Source organism: Tursiops truncatus, chromosome 11, assembly GCF_011762595.2.
Source record: "Tursiops truncatus isolate mTurTru1 chromosome 11, mTurTru1.mat.Y, whole genome shotgun sequence".
NCBI lineage: Eukaryota > Metazoa > Chordata > Mammalia > Artiodactyla > Delphinidae > Tursiops > Tursiops truncatus.
The window spans coordinates 94,227,935-94,250,456 of record NC_047044.1 but is presented as its reverse complement, the minus strand read 5'-3'; the positions used below and the strand labels follow the sequence as shown (position 1 = coordinate 94,250,456).

Here is a 22,522-nt window from a genome sequence, read left to right as displayed (position 1 = left end):
AGAATTTTTAGTCTCATGCCCTATCTTCTCACCTCCTGTATCCTTTTGATATAGTTATTTCACAGTTTTTACTAGGTAAAATTTACCATACTTTTACTAGGTAAATATTATTTTTTTCTGAACCGAATAGTAAGCGATGATTATAATAGAAAATTTTATATTTAAGAAGACACCACACCAAGATATGAATTACTTTCTTATTTTATCATTTATTTAATGTTGTGCCTATTCCTAGAGCTTGAGATATATCATTGAACAAAAATGAGAAAGATCCCTGCTTCTGGGGGATGTGGGCCAGATAGAAGTAAAAAACATAGGTGTAAATGATATGATACATAAGAAGGTGACAAGTGCTATAAAAAGTTAAAGCAGGGTAAGAATGCCTAAAAGCACAGAGGAGGGTCTGGCGGTGGGGTGGGCACTGGTACACAGGTTGCAATTTTTTTTTTTTTTTTTTTTTTTAGTACACGGGCCTCTCACTGTTGTGGCCTCTCCCGTTGCGGAGCACAGGCTCCAGACGCGCAGGCTCAGCGGCCATGGCTCACGGGTCTAGCCGCTCCGCGGCATGTGGGATCTTCCCGGACCGGGGCACGAACCTGTGTCCCCTGCATCGGCAGGCGGACTCTCAACCACTGTGCCACCAGGGAAGCCCGACACAGGTTGCAATTTTAAGTAAGGTTGCCGGGGCAGGTCTCATTAAGAAGGTGACAACTGAATAAATAGTTGAAGGACATGAAGTAGTTCGCCGTGGTTGCATCTGAGAGAAGAGTTCTGCATGCAAACACAGTGTTTCTGCAGTGAATGCATGCATGGTGTGTTAGGAAAGAAAGGTGTGTTGATGTGGAGCACGCCAGGGAAAGATGAGTGGAAAACGAAGCAGGAGAATGCCCCTTACCCTGGTATCAGAGCTGCAGGTGAGCCCTTCCTTCTCCTGGTGGCTACTATACATTTATCCCAGAAGTAAAGAATGAACTACAATCTCACCATCAATCTACTCCTTTCTGTCTTTAAAAATGTAGCATTCAAAGAGATGCAAAGATCCGGACACTCTAACCAAGAAACAATTTGCACAGTTTGGTGGTAGCAGTGGTCTCTGTATTGTACCCAGTGACTCAGAGAAGGTCCACACCTGTCTCCTAGGAAAGAAAATATTTACAACTCAGAGCCCACAGAACCTCACAAACAAGGCCTCATGTCTTCACACATTCTCCCACTTCAAAGAATGAGGCTGTTATTAAAAATTACTATGTACTCAGAATTTTCTCACTTCCAAATTACCTTGTTCCACATTTAGTTCTTGTAGAGCCTCAGTGATATACTCATTCTGTTTTTGGAGCTGCTGTAAGATTTCTATATAAGACAACAAGACTTAACATTAGATAGGAATACACATGTCATCTGATTTTTTACTGTGCAAGAGTCATAATAATAATAATGATCAAGTGGCAAAACGTACAAATAATTTTAGTCCAATTCCCTTCCCTACTTAATTAGCTTCATCTCTGGCTGAAGTAATCAGCTGCTTAGAAACCATCCTTTTAAAATGCACAACTTAGTTATTATAGTCAGCAATACTGTATTATAAGCACAAAGTTGCTAAGAGATTAAAACTTAATTGTCAACACAAAAAGGAAATGATAGTTATGTAACATGATAAAGGTGTTAGCTAACACTATTGTAGTAATCATACTGCAATATATAAATGTATCAAACACACATGTTGTACCCCTCCAAATTACACAAGGTTATACATCAATCATATCTCAGTAAAAAAAAAAACAAAACAGTTTTTTAACATGACGAATCACTAATGGACTTTCAGATGGTTCATTTAATTTTTCACTATAGGTTCAATACCTCAAGGGGAAAAAAAACCCTACCATTTTAATGCAAGACCTTTGTAAAATATTTATTTATCACAACATAGACTATTTTTATATTATAATTTAATTAGCATAAAAGCAGCTTTATGATTACTCTATTATTGTAAGTGCCTCTCCTTAGGAGGCACTCAGAAACTATGAAAACACCACTGCTTTTCAGATATTTGAGTTCTTCCATTTTCATGCTCCCTCAACATCTTGCACATCTACTGCACACCTTGAAACTTTGGTTTATTTTTGGTCTATATATTTTCTCTAAGCCTCCCAAGGGCAGGGTTCATATTGTATTTATCCTTGATCACCAGCCACGTGGCTGGCATCTGGTGTGCACTGAATAAATGTGAATGATTAACTGAATGAACGAATTAATTAATTAATACAAGAGGCTATATTTGGTAAATGTGAGACACTCAGTTTCAGAATATCCATGAAGAACTAAGAGGCAAGAAGCCATCAAAACCACCATGCTGCTCTATTAGCTCCCATTGCATTATGCAACCAACCATTTTATGGCTGCAACAAGAAAAACAATCTAGCATTCTAAACTATCTAAAGATGGTTTGTTCTAGATCTAACATTACCTTTATTTTGCTCAAGAGCTTTTAGGACCTGAAGAAAGTTTTCCTCTTTGTTTTGCAAAGACTCAGTCTGTTGGATAAGGCTCTTCATCTTGCTCTCTGATTCCTGAACACTTTGAAAGTCTGGAACAAGCATTCCAGATGAGTATAAAACACATGCTCAGTTATGAAACAGTAGGGTATTAGATTGTGAAGCTTAATTTCTATAGTAGATCTTTAATAAAGTTCCCCATAAATGTTTTCAAAAACTGCAAAAAGATATTTGGCTAAGTATGTTTTCATTTATCCACTATTATTTCTAAAGTCTATGCCTAAATCTAAAATATCATCCTAATTCCTTATAAGATTAAGTGTGTGTTTATGTGAACAGGACAGTGGATCAACTGAATTAAAATAGATGACAACAGCAAAAACCAAGTCTCAAATGAATCTTTTGGCATCATGCCTTGATGTAATATGTAGAATTTCACTTCCTAATCAAATTTTAGAATTCTGAATTTCAAGCTAACTTTATCAATGAGAAACTACTATTTTTTTCCATATTCATAAGTCTTTATTATCTTTAAATAACCTTGGCTGCAAACATTTACAGACCAGAAATATTTACTGAAAATATCTGTAAATTCTTTCTAGCTTTTTTTTTTTACATCTTTATTGGTGTATAATTGCTTTACAATGGAGAAACTACTATTTTAAAATAACCAGTTGTGAACAATTTTAATAATAATCCAAACATTCTGTTGGTCTAATTTAGGATGCTGCAGGAATGGGCAGTTTGAACAAACTGAAAAATTCCTTTTTATTTTCAACATAAAGACAGTTACAAATTCATCGAGCTTAATATATAGTAACTTCTAACTTTCAAAATACTGATAATAATCATTACACTCAGTAAATTCTGCAGTAATTTCAACAATATAGCTTCCCTGGAAAAAAAAAAAAACGTGGTTACTGAGAACTCACAAGGTTAAATTCATTCATATAGTAAAAAGTTGTGATACTTTCATGTCATTTTTTCCTGTTCTCCATTCAGTATGGCAATAAAACATTTACCAAAAACTATTCTCTGGGAATGGTTTAATGAAATATGATCATCTGACAAATAGTCTATTATTTCTTTTCTCCCAATAGGTCAGACTTACAGTGATAACCAAAGAATCCACACAACATCAAGAGCAGCAGGCTGAACACTCCCAGGATCACAGGGGTTATTCCACATAGAGAGAAGGAAAAACGAGAGGCTAAGAAACAGAGTGAGGGAAATCAGAGGTAATGTAAACTCCTGCTATTTGAAAGACTAATATCATTATTTTCCTTTTATTATTGTTAAAATGCCCACATTTTCTGAAAAATAATGCCCAATGTGTGAATTACTATGAACTATTAGGCTGAATGACAGGGGGAAAAAACTATTTTGGAGGATGTGCAGAAAAGAATTAAAGTAGCAGACCTGACTTGTTATCCTGAAAGGCCCGCTTACAAGGCTGGCCTTGGCTGGCATCTGGAAAGCTACATTTCAGTAGGGTTTCCACAACCATTAATTGATAGGCACGGCTTACCATGTCTCCACTGTTTGTGCAAACAATATAGCTTGTGCTGAACCGTTGCTTTCCTTCAGGAAGTCTGTAATTTTGTTACATGCCAGCTGGAAGCTGCCTGTGTGATTAACCCCCAGTAAATACCCTGAACATTGATTCTCTAATGAGTTTCCCTGGTTGGCAACATGTGACACATAGTCCCAACTTGTTGCTGGGGAATTCGTGGGACCTATGTGACTCTACTGGGAGAGCACCCTTGCAAGCCTGAGCTTGGTCTCCCCAACACTTCACTCCATGTGCCTTTTCCATTTGCTGATGATGCTTGTTAGCCATTCATTGTCGTAAATCTCAGCTAGGAGTACAACTGTATAGAGTCCTCCGAGTTCTCCTACTGAGACATTAAACCTGAGTGTGTCTTTGGGGACTTCCAGCACAGGTGAAAATTTTACATACAGGCATTATTAAATATCCTTAAACCAGACACAAAATTTCAGTTCAGATTACATTATCCTCATTAATATGATCAGATGGAGAAATGCTTAACAATTTAAAATCTGTGTTATTATTAAGATAGAACTCTTTATTTGAACTTGATGTAGTAGTATGTTCCTTTCATAAAGAATTACAGTAAATCTTAGTGAATGTTTTAAAGGGATGATATTTGGTTTTAGGTCAAACAACATCTATAATTCATTCAATTTCACAAAAATAATATGCTACATCCCCACATTCTAGAAACTAAACTTTCAGAGATCATTGTTAATAGTCTTTTATTGGTAAGTTTATTTCCCTCCAAAATAAATGTATAAACTCCAGTGTAAAAAAGATATTTCTTTATATTTTGGAAGAATTGTATTTCTGAAACAAGGTAAAAAATTGCTGTCAAGAGAATGGTTATATTCATGACTAATACCCAAACCATTTCTTTAACTTTCTGAATCATATAACTTGGTGGTTATCAACCAGAGGAAAGTTTGTTCCCCAGGGGACATTAATAAATATCTGGAGAAATTCTTGGCATCATAACTGACGGGCGGGTGGTACTGACATCTAGTGCATGGATGCCAAGAATGGTGCTAAACATCCTACAATCACTAAACAGTGTCCCACAGCAAAGAGTTACCTAGCCCAAAATGTCATTAGTGCCGAGCTTGGAAAACCCTGTTCTATTAAAACATGTTAAGTTTAATTATGATCAAAAGGAGGCATCATGTAATAGGGTTCTACCTTTCTTTGTCTTTTTTACAAATTTTCTGAGTTTTAAACCTTGAACAAGCTTAAGTCCCTCAGTTTCATGTGAGAAAACAAATCTAAATTTGGACCAATGGCTTCTTTCATCTTTAACTATGCTCTTTAATATATGAAAATTTCAAACCTGTCAGAAAATACACTTTCGTTTTACTTCTATATATGTTTTTTGTTGTTGTTGTTGTTTGCGGTACGCGGGCCTCTCACTGTTGCGGTCTCTCCTGTTGCAGAGCACAGGCTCCAGACGCGCAGGCTCAGCTGCCATGGCTCACGGGCCCAGCCGCTCTGCGGCACGTGGGATCCTCCCGGACCGGGGCACGAACCCGCATCCCCTGAATCGGCAGGCGGACTCTCAACCACTGCGCCACCAGGGAAGCCCTCTATGTATGTTTTGAAAATGTTTTAATCTTTGTATTTTCTCTAAATTTTAAAATTTCCGAATAGTAACAAGTAGAGAAACATAAAATGGAAGATGTATCTAAAGATAACAAAAAGAGACCGTAAATGAATAAAATCTGGTATATCTACTTTACCATCCACATTGGTGTGCTCAGGAATCGGGCGCCATTCATCCTCAGGTGGAGGAGGAGGAAGGGCAAGAGGCTCTTCCACATCCACAATAGGGATTGTCTCTGTCTGCTCTGTGTTTTCTTTTAGCATAGAAAATATATAATTACTTTATAACCTTGTAAAGCAAGTGAGATTAGAACTTAAGAGATTCATTACCATTTTCAAAGATCACTGGAAATACAAATATAGTAGTAGTAAAATCAAAGATACTCAAAACACATTTCCACTCGACAGCCCATCCAGCTTTCCTAAAAGTATTTAAACTGGTTGATTACACTTTGGATCAAGTCAGGAAATAGATAATTATTTCTTTTAAATATATTTAAAGGCACTCTTTCAGGTATATGTGGGAAATATTAAAAATACAATGCCCCTAGTATAATCATAACCAGCACTTATGACAAACAAAAACAACAAAACTTTTATTTCCATTGAAATGGCACAGGACATTTAGATTTTAAAAAAATACCTGGAGGTTGATCACAGTCTGAAGCAGTTGACATTGTGGAGACTTTTGGATGATTTCTTTATCCCAAAGTGAAGGAGAGCTTACAAAGTTGTTGGCGGATGAATGAAGAGATATTTCTTCCACTATCCTCCTACAGTTGATGACAAGTCCAGACCTCTCAGGTGGTACAGCTACTTACAGTTGTATGAAACTAACTCAATTTGGTAAAAACCACAGAGGAAATATGAATCTCTAACTGGATATTTTCTAATAGGTATACAAAAATAAAATCACGTCTACTTAACTAAACTATGTACAACAAGCCTTTAAATACCATCTGGTTTGTACAGGTAATAGTCCATCACTCCAGAAATAAATTAGGAAAAGCCACTGTCATAAATAATATAATTGAGTAGTCTAGAGTGAAAATTTTTATGAGAACTGAGTATGCAGTAAAGGAGACACAGGTATATGGAAACTAAGGTTCTAGACAACCAGAGGAATTTTTAAAAGGAATAATGCTGTAAATAACATATCTGTTCATCAAAGGTGGAGTTAAATGACTGCTTATATAAAAAGGCATTTGAAGAGAGAAATCACATCATAAAACCTATATGTCCAGATAGTGACAGTTTGGCTCAAGGTTTTTTGGTACTACCTCCACCCTGACTTTGTTTCAGAGGAAAAACAAATTCTATTCATATAAATATGGTTGGGTAGCCACCGACAATCTACCTTTTGCTCTTTACTGCTCAAGTGAAAAAAGTTCAATATTTGTAGTGGGAATAAATAGATATTGTACACAAACAAAAATAGACCTAAGACTCTTATCAGGGCTATAACCTCATAGAAACTAATGTATGTGTGAGTCAGGCGAAACCACACAAGATGCCTCAGATACAGGCAGTGGTCATAAGTTTCCCACGGTCCTATGTCCAGTTCAGATCAAAAGGTCTTACAGATAATCCTAAAAATATATCACATTTTATCTTTTAATGTATGAAATACAAGGTTGGTTGACCAAGAAGAATATTATAACATTCCTGTTCATTCAAAGATCTCAGTAGGGGCTTCCCTGGTCGCGCAGTGGTTGAGAGTCCGCCTGCCGATGCAGGGGACACGGGTTCGTGCCCCGGTCCAGGAAGATCCCACATGCTGCAGAGTGGCTGGGCCCGTGAGCCATGGCCGCTGAGCCTGTGTGTCCGGAGCCTGTGCTCCACAACGGGAGAGGCCACAACAGTGAGAGGCCCACATATCACAAAAAAAAAAAAGATCTCAGTAAACCAAGGGTAGAGATAGAAGAGATTTTATAAAAAATATTCTACAATGATTATCCGCCTATATTGTAATTCATTTTTATTTTGTTTACTTTCTGACTCTAAATTGAAAAATCTGGTGTCACCTTCAAGATAGCGGAGGAGTAAGAGGTGGAGATCAACTTCCTCCCCACAAATACATCAGAAATACATCTACATGTGGAACAACTCCTACAGAACACCTACTGAATGCTGGCAGAAAACCTCAGACTTCCCAAAAGCCGTGTGGCTGACAGGGTCTTGGTGCTCCGGCCGGGTGTCAGGCCTGAGGTGGGAGAAGCGAGTTCAGGACATTGGTCCACCAGAGACCTCCCAGCTCCACATAGTATCAATCAGCAAGAGCTCTTCCAGAGATCTCCATCTCAACACTAACACCCAACTCCACTCAACAACCAGCAAGCTACAGTGCTGGGCACCCTGTGCCAAACAACTAACAAGACAGGAACACAACGCCACCCATTAGCAGAGAGGAGGCCTAAAATCATAATAAGGCCACAGACACCCCAAAACACACCACCAGACGCAGTCCTGCCCACCAGAAAGACAAGATCCAGCCTCATCCACCAGACCACAGGCACTAGTCCCCTCCACCAGGAAGCCTGCACAACCCAGTGAACCAACCTTAGCCACTGGGGGCAGACACCAAAAGCAACGGGAACTACTAACCTGCAGCCTGCAAAAAGGAGACCCCAAACTCAGTAAGTTAAGCAAAATAAGAAGACAGAGAAACACACAGCAGATGAAGGAGCAAGGTAAAAGCCCACCAGACTAAACAAATGAAGAGGAAATAGGCAGTCTACCTGAAAAAGAATTCAGAGTAATGCTAGCAAAGATGATCCAAAATCTTGGAAATAGAATGGAGAAAATACAAGAAACGTTTAACAAGAACCTAGAAGAAATAAAGAGCAAACAAACAATGATGAAAGACACAATAAATGAAATTAAAAATTCTCTAGAAGGAATCAATAGCAGAATAACTGAGGCAGAAGAATGGATAAGTGATCTGGAAGATAAAATAGTGGAAATAACTACTAAAGAGCAGAATACACAAAAAAGAATGAAAAGAATTGAGGACGGTCTCAGAGACCTCTGAGACAACATTAAATGCACCAACATTTGAATTATAGGGGTCCCAGAAGAAGAGAAAAAGAAAGGGACTTAGAAAATATTTGAAAAGATTATATTTGAAAACTTCCCTAATATGGGAAAGGAAATAGTCAATCAAGTCCAGGAAGAGCAGAGAGTCCCGTACAGGATAAATCCAAGGAAAAACACTCAAGACACATATAAATCAAACTATCAAAAATTAAATACCAAGAAAAAAATATTAAAAGTAGCAAGGGAAAAACAACAAACAACATACAAGGGAATACCCATAAGGTTAACAGCTGATCTTTTGGCAGAAACTCTGCAAGCCAGAAGGGAGTGGCAAGACATATTTAAAGTGATGAAAGGGAAACACCTACAAGCAAGAAGGTAATTTGTAAGGTGAAGCATAATCGTACTAAAGACTAAGAGAGCTATTTTGAATATGAAAGATTAAAGAATTAGTGAACTATTTAGAAATAATGGGGCACATATGTTTCATGATGAAAATAATTATTACATTATATCATTGGTTAAAAAAGAAAAATTGCTGTAAAGAGGTATAATATTGTAAAGAAAAATGATAAAGAAGTAGATCAGAGAACTGACTTTTTGTTTAAGTGCAGAAAGTTAGTGATTAGGAAGAAATGGAAATGTTTGATGGACTTCCAAATGTGAGAAGTTAAGGCCTAAGCAAATGTTTTCAAGTTCTAATATTCCAATTACAGTGGTGTTGAGTGTTGAGCTTACCAGATGGTTGTTTCAGATGAAGTCTCTAGCAGTTCGAGAGAGCAAGACAAGAATAAGAAGGGACTATAACAAAGCCAGAAAGAACATATAGCCAGAACATAAATAATATTCCTCTTTCTCAGGCTACATAGGGTTATTTTTTTATTACACTCATTCTCTTTGAAAATTTCCGTAACAACTTGTTTTTACATCAAAATAGGTTTTTCTTTTGTCATCATTTCTCCATACTAGAACTCAATGTAAAACTTTTGCAAATGTACCAGTCTAAAATGGGTTTTTTTGAAGGAATGAAATCCACAATTGAAATACATTTCTTTATTGTGTTTTTTACCATTATTGAATGGTGAAAACAGATAGAGCTATCAATCCTTTTCTACTGAGTTGAAACATATATATTCCAACTGCACTGTCACTGTTTATCCATTACACCATTGGAAATGCCACTTTAGACCACTAAGGGGGAAGCCAATATATTTCTACTCTTTATAATTAGAGTACAGACTGAAGGAGAAGGGAACCAAAAACCTCAAAACCTGAAGTTTATATAGAGAGAGAATATTTAGAGAATATAGAGTATACTTGTATTGGAATGAATTGAAAAAACAGACTGTAAAAAGTATATGTTCTGAAAAAAATGTTTCAAAGAATAAAGCAATTGAATTTAGATATATTTTAAAGGAACCAGGGATTGACTAGCTCTTCATCTAATAAAACTTAACATCTGAAAACTTTATTTTTCAAAATCTCCTTCAGATAACTGGGGAGAATAATGAACTATTAGTATTCATGTATTAATATTTCCACTTAGCTAACACTAGCATAGTTTAGAAGATGGATTTAAATATCCCATTACATACAGTTTCTATTTAGAGCCCAAGCTAGTGTCTAATTTATATAGGGATTATATTTAGAATCATAGTATTTGGTGGTGGTCATAGTGGTGATGGTGGCCTTTTTGGTGCTTTTTTCTTTTTTAAGTTCAGTGTTGAATTCTGTGCAAAATGGGCATGGCCCTTTAAATTATATTGCCCATTCATCTCCCTTGCTTAAAAACTGCCTTTCTCCGTAGAAGATGCAAATTGTGAAGCCTGAAGTATAAATATGAACTGCTTTCTCACATGTTCATGAAGAGCTGGCAAATACTGAAGCTTCTTTGATAACAAGAGCCAATAACATATAGAGCCCAGAAGAGTCGTCTTGAGCTACAGCTCACACAACTGTGCCATTCGCCCACTGGGGTTCACCTCTTCCATTGGGACCAGATTCCAGCAGAAACTACCACACTGACACAGGTATCACCAACTATATCTATAGCTGTCGCTCTCAGCTTATCTCATCGTTACTAGTGCGTATACGGAGCACAAAGAATAGAGATTTTAAAAAGTAATCCAGTAAATTTAATCTTGTAGAAAAAGAACTAACCCATTCAGGTTTAAAACTCACTTTACAAGGTAAATTACCTCAGATTTTTTCATGGTTTACCATTGAATATAACTGATAGCACTGTTAGAAAATATTTCAGGATATCTCTCAGATTAACTGAGTTAATAAAGCAAATGGTCACATCGATGAAGCCAGGATATGAATAATAAAATAATTATTTAATCAGTAATTAATTGTTCTTGTCTGTATAATAGTGTGTTTCTCTATTTCACATCCAAATCTAGAATTTTCTTATTTATGTGATATAGCTTCCATATTCATGAGATATTACAAACTTGGTAAAGACTTTTTAAAGGCATTATAAACCTATTTCTGCACAATCATGTTTTCTTATGAGAAGTTATCTTGTGGGAAACTATTAAATGTTATAAGTGAATATTATGAACACACGAAGGCCTATATATTTTCATCAGTATAAAAGACAACAACAGGGCATAATTCTCTGAGGAAATAAAATATATAAAAAGTGTTTTATTTGATGATACACTGGCAAACTAGTGAACATAAGAATTTTAAAACTTTTTGTGTTATCAGAATTCTATTCTATATAAATTGCTTTGATTATAAAAATGATATTTGAAATACTTGAAATAAATTAACTTTTCAAAAAATTTGCAAGTAAAGTTAATATTTCAAGGAGAATTGGTTGCTTTTAGCCTATGCCTTCAAATATTATGGGCACAATGCTACACACCCCACAAGAGTACAACTAAACTAATTTGCATCCCAATTGTAGGTCTTTCATTTTTAACAACTTGTTGGAAGAGATTCTTCAGGAGATCACGGAAAGTAAACTATCTTTAATCATAAAAAAAGAGTGAAGATAAATAGAAAAAAAATCAGGAGAACTCCTGAAAGAGAAATTTTAGAATAACCTACTATGTAACACTAGTTATCTTTACAATACAAAATGACTCATAAAAATTATCTTTTTATTTTTCTGGATAGGGACAGTTTTTTTTTTTTTTTTTGGGGGACAGTTTTTAAGTGTAGTATAAACATTTCATAGATCATAGCACTGTTACCCTTTTAAAGTTAAATACCACATTTGGAGAACTCCAGGTAACAGGTGAAATGACATCTAAAGAGATGCTGGTAACTGATAATTTTAGGAATGGGAAAGAAAATAATCTGAGGCAAAAATCTTTCTTGGAAGAAAATTGCAGAAGTAAAATCATGCATCAGTATTTAAATGGTATGAAATAGTGATTTCAATAATACACAGAGAACTCAGAAAGACAGAACCTGAAAACTTAGTTTCAAAAAAACCTGTTGATGTCTGCATCTTAGAATTGTATCTCAAAAATGTTTAGAGATGAATGAAAAACACCCAGGATATGCAGAGTTGAAACACATCCCTTCCAAGAAGCAGATGCAGAAAGTGAGTATTTTTTTCTCCCAGTCCCTACTGAACTCTGATATTATTTTCTTTTCCTTGTTAAATAATTTTTCTAAAGAATGTCATTATAATTTAGCATATGGCACATTATGTCTCACTCTTTTTCAAGATTTTGTTACTTAAAAGATTTACCTGATGGACTTCACATGGTAAGAAGAAAACAAGTATATAGATCTCCTCGATTTGGAAAAAATCCTATTCTGTCAACTCCCTTCACACATACTGATAACTTACATGCTTTCCAAGAAACAGTGTGACTATGGTGTGGTAACCACGTCTCTCTTTTAATCTCCAGAGACAAAAGAGCAGCTAATTTACGCAGAAGCAAAAATATGCGCTACAAAGTCCAATCGGACAAAGATAACAAGAACTGAATCACCTGAAGAAAAAGGTAAAGTTTATGTAGAGGACCTAGCTTACCTGTCCTCCAATTGCTCAGCTTACCATGGCCTCAAATAACTAAGTTAGCCTGCCCAGTTTCATGAGGTTGCTTAAACTATATCTTATAATCTAAACCAAAAACATGGTATTGAAAGTGAAATGTCCCTATTTAGTATATTCCAGATGATTAATGTAGTTTGGGTGCTATATACATAAATTCATAACTGAGCAAATCAAGCAGGAAAATTACTGCTTTTCAATTTGGAAACAATTGTGAATCTCCCGATGTCTATATCCACTCATTTTATGAAGTTTCAAGAAACAATATTTGATTAACATTATTTGATACATGTTTGGAATTATAATTTCTTCTACTGTTGAAGAACTGTAGTGAGGCTCCAATGAGAAAATGATGGATATATATGCAAGCATATGATATTTACAGGATAATAAATATCTTCTGATTATGGGTCAATAAAATTGACTATACAGATACGTTTTACTTATTTATTTATTTATTTATGGCTGTGTTGGGTCTTCGTTTCTGTGTGAGAGCTTTCTCTAGTTGTGGTAAGTGGGGGCCACTCTTCATCGCGGTGCGCGGGCCTCTCACTATCGCGGCCTCTCTTGTTGCGCAGCACAGGCTCCAGACGCGCAGGCTCAGTAGTTGTGGCTCACGGGCCCAGTTGCTCCGCGGCATGTGGGATCTTTCCAGACCAGGGCTCGAACCCATGTCCGCTGCATCGGCAGGCAGATTCTCAACCACTGCGCCACCAGGGAAGCCCCAGATATGTTTTATTTAGAAGTATGTTTGCATCTCAAAAACCAAGTCCTCATATCTAGTATTCACTTTGTATTCATAAATCATGGAGATGAATCAGAGGATTATTTTGGTAAAGATAGAATAAGTGACTTCCCTCAGAGGTATATAGTAGCAGAATAGGGAGTAGAACCCTGGCATCCAACTCTCAGTCCGTTGGTGTTTCAAATTGTCCAGTATCCCTTTCAATTTATGATTTCAAGTTTGAAGACATTCAAGAGTTAGGGTCTTGAATTTACGGAACGTCCCCCTCTAAGCCCTGTAACTCAGTCTTTCCCCTGCTGGTCTCCTCAGCCTCTTTGTTTTCTGTCCGGGCAGGGTCTTCAGTTCCATTTGCCTGCTTTCCCACTCTAGTGATTCTTGGAATCTTCTGTTTCTTTCTCCTTTTAACAACAGGAGTCTTGCGATTCACGGGTAAGTGGAAAAAGATCTGTGACCTGAACCAAATGTCTCCTCCCTTAAGAATTAACATTGCGCGGGCTCTCTCCAGTTGCAGCAAGCAGGAACCATTCCTCCTTGCGGTGCGCGGGCTTCTCACTGCGGTGGCCTCTCTCTTTGCAGAGCACGGGCTCCAGGCGACCAGGCTTCAGGAGTCGTGGCTCACAGGCTCCAGAGCGTAGGCCCAGCAGCTGTGGCGCATATGCCCAGTTGCTCTGCGGAATGTGGGATCCTCCTGGACCAGGGCTCGAACCTGTGTCCCCTGCATTGGCAGGCGGATTCTCAACCACTGCGCCACCCGGGAAGCCCCTGCAATGTTTTCTTGAGATTCTAGTCTGTCCTTTACTTTTAAAATCCTCATGAGGGAATTCCCTGGCGGTCCAGTGGTTAGGACTCCACGTTTCCACTGCTGGGGGCCCAGGTTCCATCCCTGGTCGGGGAACTAAGATCCAGCAAGCCTTTCGGTCTGGCCAAAAAAAAAAAAAGTCCTCATGAATTTCTCTTGACCAAATTTGAATGAAAACATTCTATTGGGACTTCCCTGGTGGCGCAGTGGTTGAGAGTCCACCTGCCGATGCAGGGGACACGGGTTCATGCCCCGGTCCGGGAAGATTCCACATGCCGCGGAGCAGCTGGGCCCGTGAGCCATGGCCGCTGAGCCTGCGCGTCCAGAGCCTGTGCTCCACAACGGGAGAGGCCACAACAGTGAGAGGCCCACGTACCGCAAAAAAAAAAAAAAAAGAATCCGCCTGCCAATGCAGGGAACACGGGTTCGAGCCCTGGTCTGGGAAGATCCCACATGCTGTGGAGCAACTAAGCCCGTGTGCCACAACTACTGAGCCTGCACTCTAGAGCCCACGAGCCACAACTACTGAAGCCCACGTGCCTAGAGCCCGTGCTCTGCAACAAGAGAAGCCACCACAATGAGAAGCCCTCGCACTGCAACGAAGAGTAGCCCCCGCTCACTGCAACTAGAGAAAGCCTGCGCACAGCAACGAAGACCCAACATAGCCAAAAATAAATAAATTTATTAAAAAAAAATTCTATTACCTTCTCAAATTTAAAAGAATTAATTTCTCCATTCTCACAAAATTAAAAACAAAAAAGATATTAAAGACCATTATGGTTTCATATTACTGAGAACCTAGAATACAGATAGGAACTTTTTATTTCTAATGTCAGAAGTTGGACAATTCATCAGAGATGGGTGAATCTAGTTGCTTCAAACATCTACCTTTTCCGTCAGTCTTGCCAGGCTTTGGGTACTACCAGGCCTTGATCTATTTTGTGACTCCGAAGGTGACCGAAGAAATCTCAGGATGGAATAAGTCCCTTCTTGATCACTCATCTCTAAAGTAAAAAGAGGTGAGGTATGTGTTTTGCATTAAAACTTTGTAACAGAAAGATTTTTATCCAAAGAAAAATTAAAAGGTTAGTCTATAGCAACACACCAGGATTAAGATGTATGTGTGTGTCTGTGGACGTGTGTTTATTAACTCCTTCAAGTGCCTAAAGCATGTAGACTGAGACTGATTTATATAAGAAATGAAAACCTTTCAGTATTTTTGCTAACGTCATTTGTACTCCTAGTAACTACAGCCATGATTATTAGAAAATAAGGAAAGAATTTTTTTAAATTTACCAATAGATTAGATAGGCTGGGTCCTATTCAGTTCAGCTCAAAATGTTCAACGTATATATATACACATGTTAGACAAAGTGATACCATCCCAAATTACTGAGACACTTTTAAAACTATTAATTCAAAAAACAAAAATTCTACTTTTGGGGATTCTGAAAAAATATAAATATCTTGGCTTAAAACATATATATATATGTGTATTCAGGACTACATATCAGTAGTAAAAAGTTCTTACAAGGGGGCCTCCCTGGTGGCGAGGTGGTTGAGAGTCCGCCTGCCGATGCAGGGGACGTGGGTTCATGCCCCGGTCCGGGAAGATCCCACATGCCACGGAGCGGCTGGGCCCGTGAGCCATGGCCATGGAGCCTGCGTGTCCGGAGCCTGTGCTCCGCAACGGGAGAGGCCACAACAGTGAGATGCCCGCGTATCACAAAAAATAAGAAATAAAAACAATGTATAGTTTTTATCCATATAGATTATACCATAATGTATTTAGGCAATCCCATACTGCTGGACATTTAGGTTGTTTCCATTTTTTTGTGAATATTAAAAAAAATTTGTCCTGTACTTTCAAATATTTCCTTAGGAAAAAAATTTTAAACAAGAAATTATGGGGCCAAGGGATATATACATTAAAGAATTTGATACATATTACCAAATGCCCTCCAGAAAAGTTGTTTCCATTTATACAACACTAGTGTGAAAGTGTTCACATTTGATATTTTTAAGAAATACTGGTGAATTATTCTTCTACTTGAGTTTCATCCACGAATCTTACCTCACGTGAAGACCTATAATCTTCCAGTGAAAAGAAATTCATTTCTATAAGTCTGTTTCTATGAGCCAGACCCTGTGGGGGAAGAGGAGTGAGGTAGGAAACATAAGGTGAAATTGATTATGCAGAGACAAACCCAGCCCTATTTCACCAGGTTCTAACCACATTCCATGCTTATTCTTTTCTTCCCTTACCAACCTCCAGCCACAACTAACCATCACCCTTTAGAAGGCATCCCCATTCTTCACCTACCACGTCTCTTCCAACTACTTTACAAACACAGTCTACGGAATGTTCTGACCACTAGGACCCCCCCCACCACTAGGTTATGCTGCCTGTTGTCTGGCTGTCAGCTGACCCACTCCTATCCTCCGATGCAATTCTTAATCTCAGAATCACCATTGAGTCTGCCACTTGTCATCATGGGCAGGCAGTCAGCTGAATTACCTCCCAGAGACTAACTTAATTCAATCACACAAAGTTTCATGAGTGGAGTCTGGACACTTCAGGAACACTGACTGCTGTGCATTTTCTTCTCTCTTTACCGTCATCCTGGATTGACTTTGTCAATCTCAAAACAGAAAGATCCCGAGCCCTCAATCCCAATGCCAGAAAGGAACGAACGAAGTCTGCTGAGAGAACGTAGGGAGTAGGGGTGGGAGAAATAGTAATGGTAGTCAAAAGGTGGCAGAGAGAGATGCCATCATTTGCTGGAGGACTGCTGTGTGTATAACCATATTGAAACCTCCCAGCGCTGACAGCTACTTACTATCATCCCCCTCTTACAAATGAAGAAACTGATGTTAAGAAGGTAATTGACTTACCAAAGACCACATTATTGCTAATTCTTGACCCATGTTTAAAATCAGGCCAGATTGAATACATAGAGCACAGATGGGCGTTGGATTCAGAAGAGCCTGGATTTTCAACTAATCTCTTGCCACCAAGCATGAATTCTGGAACCGGGCAGATCTGGCTTGAAATACCAGCCCTCACTTCTACGTGTGACTTGAGGCAAGTCACTTCACTTTTTTAAACCTCAGATTCGACGAAAGTAAAATAATGCTTTTGCTTCCCAAGATTGTAGGGTATATAAAGCGCTAACCAGACCTAATGCTAACGTTCATTAAACGTTAAATACTATTATTTGAAGTCCAAGATTCAAATCCTTTCTAGCTGTAAAAATTTGAACTCGTCACTCCAAATCTTCAAGCCTGTTTCTTCACACGTTCAATAAGAATATCACTCACTTTACGTATCTGGAAGAATTCAATTAGATTAGCACTACAGGTAGGATTTCTTAGACTTCAAAAATAAGTAAGTATTCATTTTTTTCTCTTTCTTCGAGGGGTCTATAAATAGTGAAAGAGCCAGGACTGCAATACAGAAATGCTGACACACTGAGCCAGGAGTGCAGATGCTTAGAAGGAAGCGGGGCTGGGCGGGGGGACCGGGGGGTGAAGGCGGTGCATATTAACACAATGTAGGAGCTGGGAGACATGGCAGCATCCCACTGCCTCTATAGAAAAAGGCATTCCACGACCTCAGATCTGGTTATTTTATGTCTTACCACCCCATGGAGATATTGGTCATGTTGAGCTTTTTTTCTCTTTTGTTTTACATGCCCATAGCTGGTAAGAGGGTGGATAGCTCTCATGATGGAGGCTGAGACGAGGGCAGAACATATTTTCACACTTACATAGTCATCTGTTTCCTCTGTATAAACTCCATACCATGAGAACATCGGTCCCATTCGTTATTCTAACTGTAGCACATAGAAGAGATATGAGGCCTACATGTGCCCTTGATGAACAAGGTGGTTAAAGGTAAGAACTGACTACAAAATCTAGATTTTTCATAGTTTCGTAGAGAGACATCATGAGATTAATAATGGGAAAGCCAAACTGTGTAGCTGCTCCCTCTAAGCTCCAGTTTCTTTTTATTACGAAGCTCTGATTTCTGGGAAAGGCAAATCCCTTCTTAAATAAGAACTCAAACCAGCATCAGAAGATAACAGCAGTAACTTGAGACAGGACTAACTGAAACTCCTATAGCATTGCCATTTGGTCAAAGAAGCACAAAATGGAAGCACTAAACTTCATCTACCACACCCACTCCTTAAGAAAACAGAAAGATGAATAGTCTGAAGATGTTCTGAATGTTCCTGTACATTGTCTTCCGAATTCACTTTTGTGCAAAACACAGGTAACACATACACAACATGAATGCATAAAGCACCCACTTACTTCCTAGCTGCTTAAAGGCGTTCTGCATTTAGGAAACCACACCTTTTACCCGTCCCTTCCTGCTGATATTAACTTCGTCAGCTAGAGGCTTAGCACACAGCTCCTAGTCACACCTTCAAACCTCAATGGCTTATCATTTCACAGCAGCAGGCTGTTCTTCCTGTCCCAGCCTGAAGTGAAGGCTTCAAGAACTACCACCAGATCCCAGGGGAAGATGGTCTTTCTCTCTCTTATCGGGAGGAGTAACCTCACCTGGCCAGGTTCCCCCCTCCATGGCTATTTGTCCTAATGCCTAACCTTTATGCCACTGAGCCATATGAAATTTCCTGGCTCTTACAGTAAAAACTCAAAAGAACACGTTTGAGATTTCCCGTTTCCCTAATTAGCTACTTTGTCCTTCTTCTTTTTTTTTTTTAAAGAAGATTTTGGGGGTAGGAGTTTATTAATTTATTTTTTTGCTATGTTGGGTCTTCGTTTCTGAGAGAGGGGTTTCTCTAGTTGTGGCAAGCGGGGGCCACTCTTCATCGCGGTGCGCGGGCCTCTCACTATCGCGGCCTCTCTTGTTGCAGAGCACAGGCTCCAGACGCGCAAGCTCAGTAGTTGTGGTTCACGGGCCTAGTTGCTCCGCGGCATGTGGGATCCTCCCAGACCAGGGCTCGAACCCATGTTCCCTGCATTAGCAGGCAGATTCTCAACCACTGCGCCACCAGGGAAGCCCTGTCCTCCTTCTCTTGACGATAAAATCTATTCTAATGGTCTAGAGAATTTCTCTATTGTCCCAGCTGGTCTCCAGCAGCCAATCAAACAGGAAGCATCCTTCCACCAACTTCTAACTAAATGAGAACACCTGAGGAAATAAGAAAGCATGAAAAAATAATGGCAAAAAAAAACAAATAAAAGGATTTTGGATAACTATTCAGACTCTGTGCCACTAAGGGATAAAGCCTGTTCACAGGTCGAAAGGGAAAATAGTTCTGTGAAGTACTGCCATAATGAAGAATTTCAGTTCTTCAGTGTTCTTGCCACTGTATCACACGGTTTGGACTCTAAGCTCATCCTCAAATCATTCATTTACCTTTGTTATTTTTATTAATTTTTTTGGATTTTCAATCTAGCTCATTGCCATATAATGCTAGGAAACCAATTATTAAAATAATCAAAAAACTTAAGGTCCACACAAAAACCTGAACACACATGTTTATAGCAGCTTTATTTAGGATGGCCAAAACTTGGAAGCAACTAAGATGTCCTTCAGTAGGTGAATGGATAAACAAACTGTGGTACATCTAGACAATGGAATAATATTCAGCCTTAAAAAGAAATGAGCTATCAAGGCATGAAAAGACATGGAGGAACCTTAAATATGTATTACTGAGTGAAAGAAGGCAGTCTGAAAAGGCTTTTAATTGTCTTTTAAATATAAAAGGCTTTTTATTGTCTTTTAAATATAAAAGACAATAAAATGCTGAAAAAATGTTTACAAAGCACCTACTACATAGAAAAGACTGTCTTAGATGCTGGGTAGTGACACTCCATCCCATGAAGGGGCAAATAAAGGGATGAGGCACAAAGTCAACACTTGAAAAGTAAATTTAGGGCTTCCCTGGTGATGCAGTGGTTAAGAATCCACCTGCCAATGAAGGGGACATGGGTTCGAGCCCTGGTCTGGGAAGATCCCACATGCCGCGGAGCAACTAAGCCCGTGCGCCACAACTACTGAGCCTGCGCTCTAGAGCCCATGAGCCACAACTACTGAGCCTGCGTGCCACAACTACTGAAGCCCAAAAGCCACAACTACTGAAGCCCACGTGCCTAGAGCCCGTGCTCCACAAGAAAAGCCACCGCAATGAGAAGCCCTCACACCGCAACGAAGAGTAGCTCCCGCTCACAGCAACTAGAGAAAGCCCGTGCACAGCAACAAAGACCCAACTCAGCCAAAAATAAATAAATTTATTAAAAAAGAAAAAGAAATGTATTTAAAGAGGTCTCTTTATTATGGGGGGAGTGAGAGGTGGAGACATGTATCTGCTGACCTGCGTGCTATAAAAATCCTGTTTCACATAAAACTAGTGCTGTACAAAATTTCATTTTTAATGCTCGTTTTCCACTAGCCACTTACAATCAAGCAAGAGCCAGTTCAAAAATGACAAGAATATCAGAGAAAATATAAAATATTTCTCCTAATGACCTATTCTCCAATCTTGGTTTGAATATGAGAACCTTAGTAGATAGTGAAGATAGACCATAAGTAAATCAGCACTAGGGGGAAGTTAAGAATGAGGACGGAGTTAACATATCAAAACCTTTCTAACCCAAGGACTATTTCTCCCCAGTCTTGCTCAGTCTTGAGTGGATTGCCTTATTCAATAGGAGCCACAGAATTATTTTGAGGAGCAACCAAAATCGTGGGCCCACAGTTTTCTCCTTGAGGTTGACATCTAGCTTAAGAGAATTATAACATAGTTTTATAGTACACATCCATCAAGGTCTACAGCTTGAACAGAAATGCTTATTTTCATATAAGAGACCTCAAGGGGGTGACAGCAGTCTTGCACAGTGGCAATCTGGAGATCAGGTGACTTTCCATGGCAAACCCGAAGAGGATGGCCACGCATTTTAATGCAATGCAAAGGACCAGAAGCACTCCAAGGTAAACAAGCTTCCAAGCCATGCTCTAGAGCTACACTGTCCAAAGGGTAGCCACAAACCTCATCTGGCTATCTAAATTTAATAAAAATTAAATAGCACTTTAAAAAAGTCTATTGGGGACTTCCCTGGTGGCACGGTGGTTAAGAATCCGCCTGCCAGTGCAGGGGACAGGGGTTCGAGCCCTGGTCCGGGAAGATCTCACATGCCATGGAGCAACTAGGCCCGTGTGCCACAACTCCTGAGCCTGCACTCCAGAGCCCGCGAGCCACAACAAAGAGTAGCCCCCGCTCACCGCAACTAGAGAAAGCTCGCATGCGGCAAAGACCCAAGGCAGCCAAAAATAATAAATAAATTTATAAAAAAATAAAAATAAGTTTATTGACACCAATTATACTAGTTATTCCACCCGTGAGAAATCAATGATATGACTTATAATAGACTTATTACAGTAAATGAAAAATGTTAATTATAGAATCTAGATTGGCATATGGGTGTTCATTTTACAATTCTTTCAAGTTTTCTACGTTTGAAATTTTTCATAATAAAATGGTGGAAAATATTTTTAAACAGGACTATAAATTCAGTTATATTAGCCACATCTCAAGTACTCAGTAGCCACATGTAGTATCCAGTGGCTACCCTATTGGACTGCTCAGATACAGAACATCTCTATTATCGCACAGTTTACTGGCCATAGCTGCTCAGGAGCCCCGGTGAGCCTTCAGACACCAATTCTTCCACCCTAAGGTCCCTGGGCAAAGCGGATGATGACTAACAGGACTGCATACTTTTAGAGTGAAGGTTCAGATGGAAAAGTAACAGAATATCAGGGCATTAGCTACTAACAGGAGAAGTAATCAGGTCTATCAGAAAGAAGTTGAAGGGAACTGAGAAATATGACTGGGATGTGTTCATTAGGAGTTAGGATATAAATACACACACACACATATATACATAAGTCTAAATTTTAAATAATTTTTAGAGCTGAGAACTCATTTACTTCCCACAGATATACAAAATATATACATTGTGAAATAATGGAAACAGGGGCATAATAAAAGATGTGCCTAATTTGGGGTACTGACTTTACCTTCGTAACCTTGAGGAAATCACAGCTTATACAAAAACATTTAAATGTGAATGACCCCTGAGGGGTTTGTGAGAAATGTAAAAACTCCAAAACCTTCTACAAACAACTTCTATAAGCACCAAAAAATTAAATCCCATCAGGTATGGTAGAAACAAGGGAAGATCTACAATTGCCTTTAAATGGATGGGAATCTGGCTACATATTTCTATGTGAAAGACCCTC

The 22,522-nt window shown here is 38.8% G+C and overlaps 1 protein-coding gene across 9 annotated transcripts in view; it reads right to left on the bottom strand.

Annotated features, from left to right (window-relative positions):
• The window catches only part of LOC109550379 (uncharacterized), a 34,907-nt gene extending 12,434 nt beyond the window's left edge, over positions 1–22,473 (bottom strand). For 3 of the 9 annotated variants that reach the window (XM_019937817.3, XM_073789047.1, XM_033867032.2), the window contains exons 1-8: positions 16,319–22,473; positions 15,133–15,248; positions 6,287–6,416; positions 5,781–5,897; positions 3,604–3,702; positions 2,465–2,584; positions 1,279–1,350; positions 985–1,136 (exon numbers count right to left, since the gene is read on the bottom strand). In XM_019937817.3, the coding sequence (XP_019793376.1) occupies positions 985–1,136; positions 1,279–1,350; positions 2,465–2,584; positions 3,604–3,702; positions 5,781–5,897; positions 6,287–6,320 (594 nt within the window). In that variant the 5' untranslated portion in view covers positions 6,321–6,416; positions 15,133–15,248; positions 16,319–22,473. Of the gene's footprint in view, positions 1–984; positions 1,137–1,278; positions 1,351–2,464; positions 2,585–3,603; positions 3,703–5,780; positions 5,898–6,286; positions 6,417–15,132; positions 15,249–15,775; positions 15,919–16,318 lie in introns of those variants that run through there. The other 6 variants (XM_019937792.3, XM_073789042.1, XM_073789045.1 and 3 more) reach the window with 6 other exon arrangements.
• Positions 22,474–22,522: the final 49 nt, after the last annotated feature.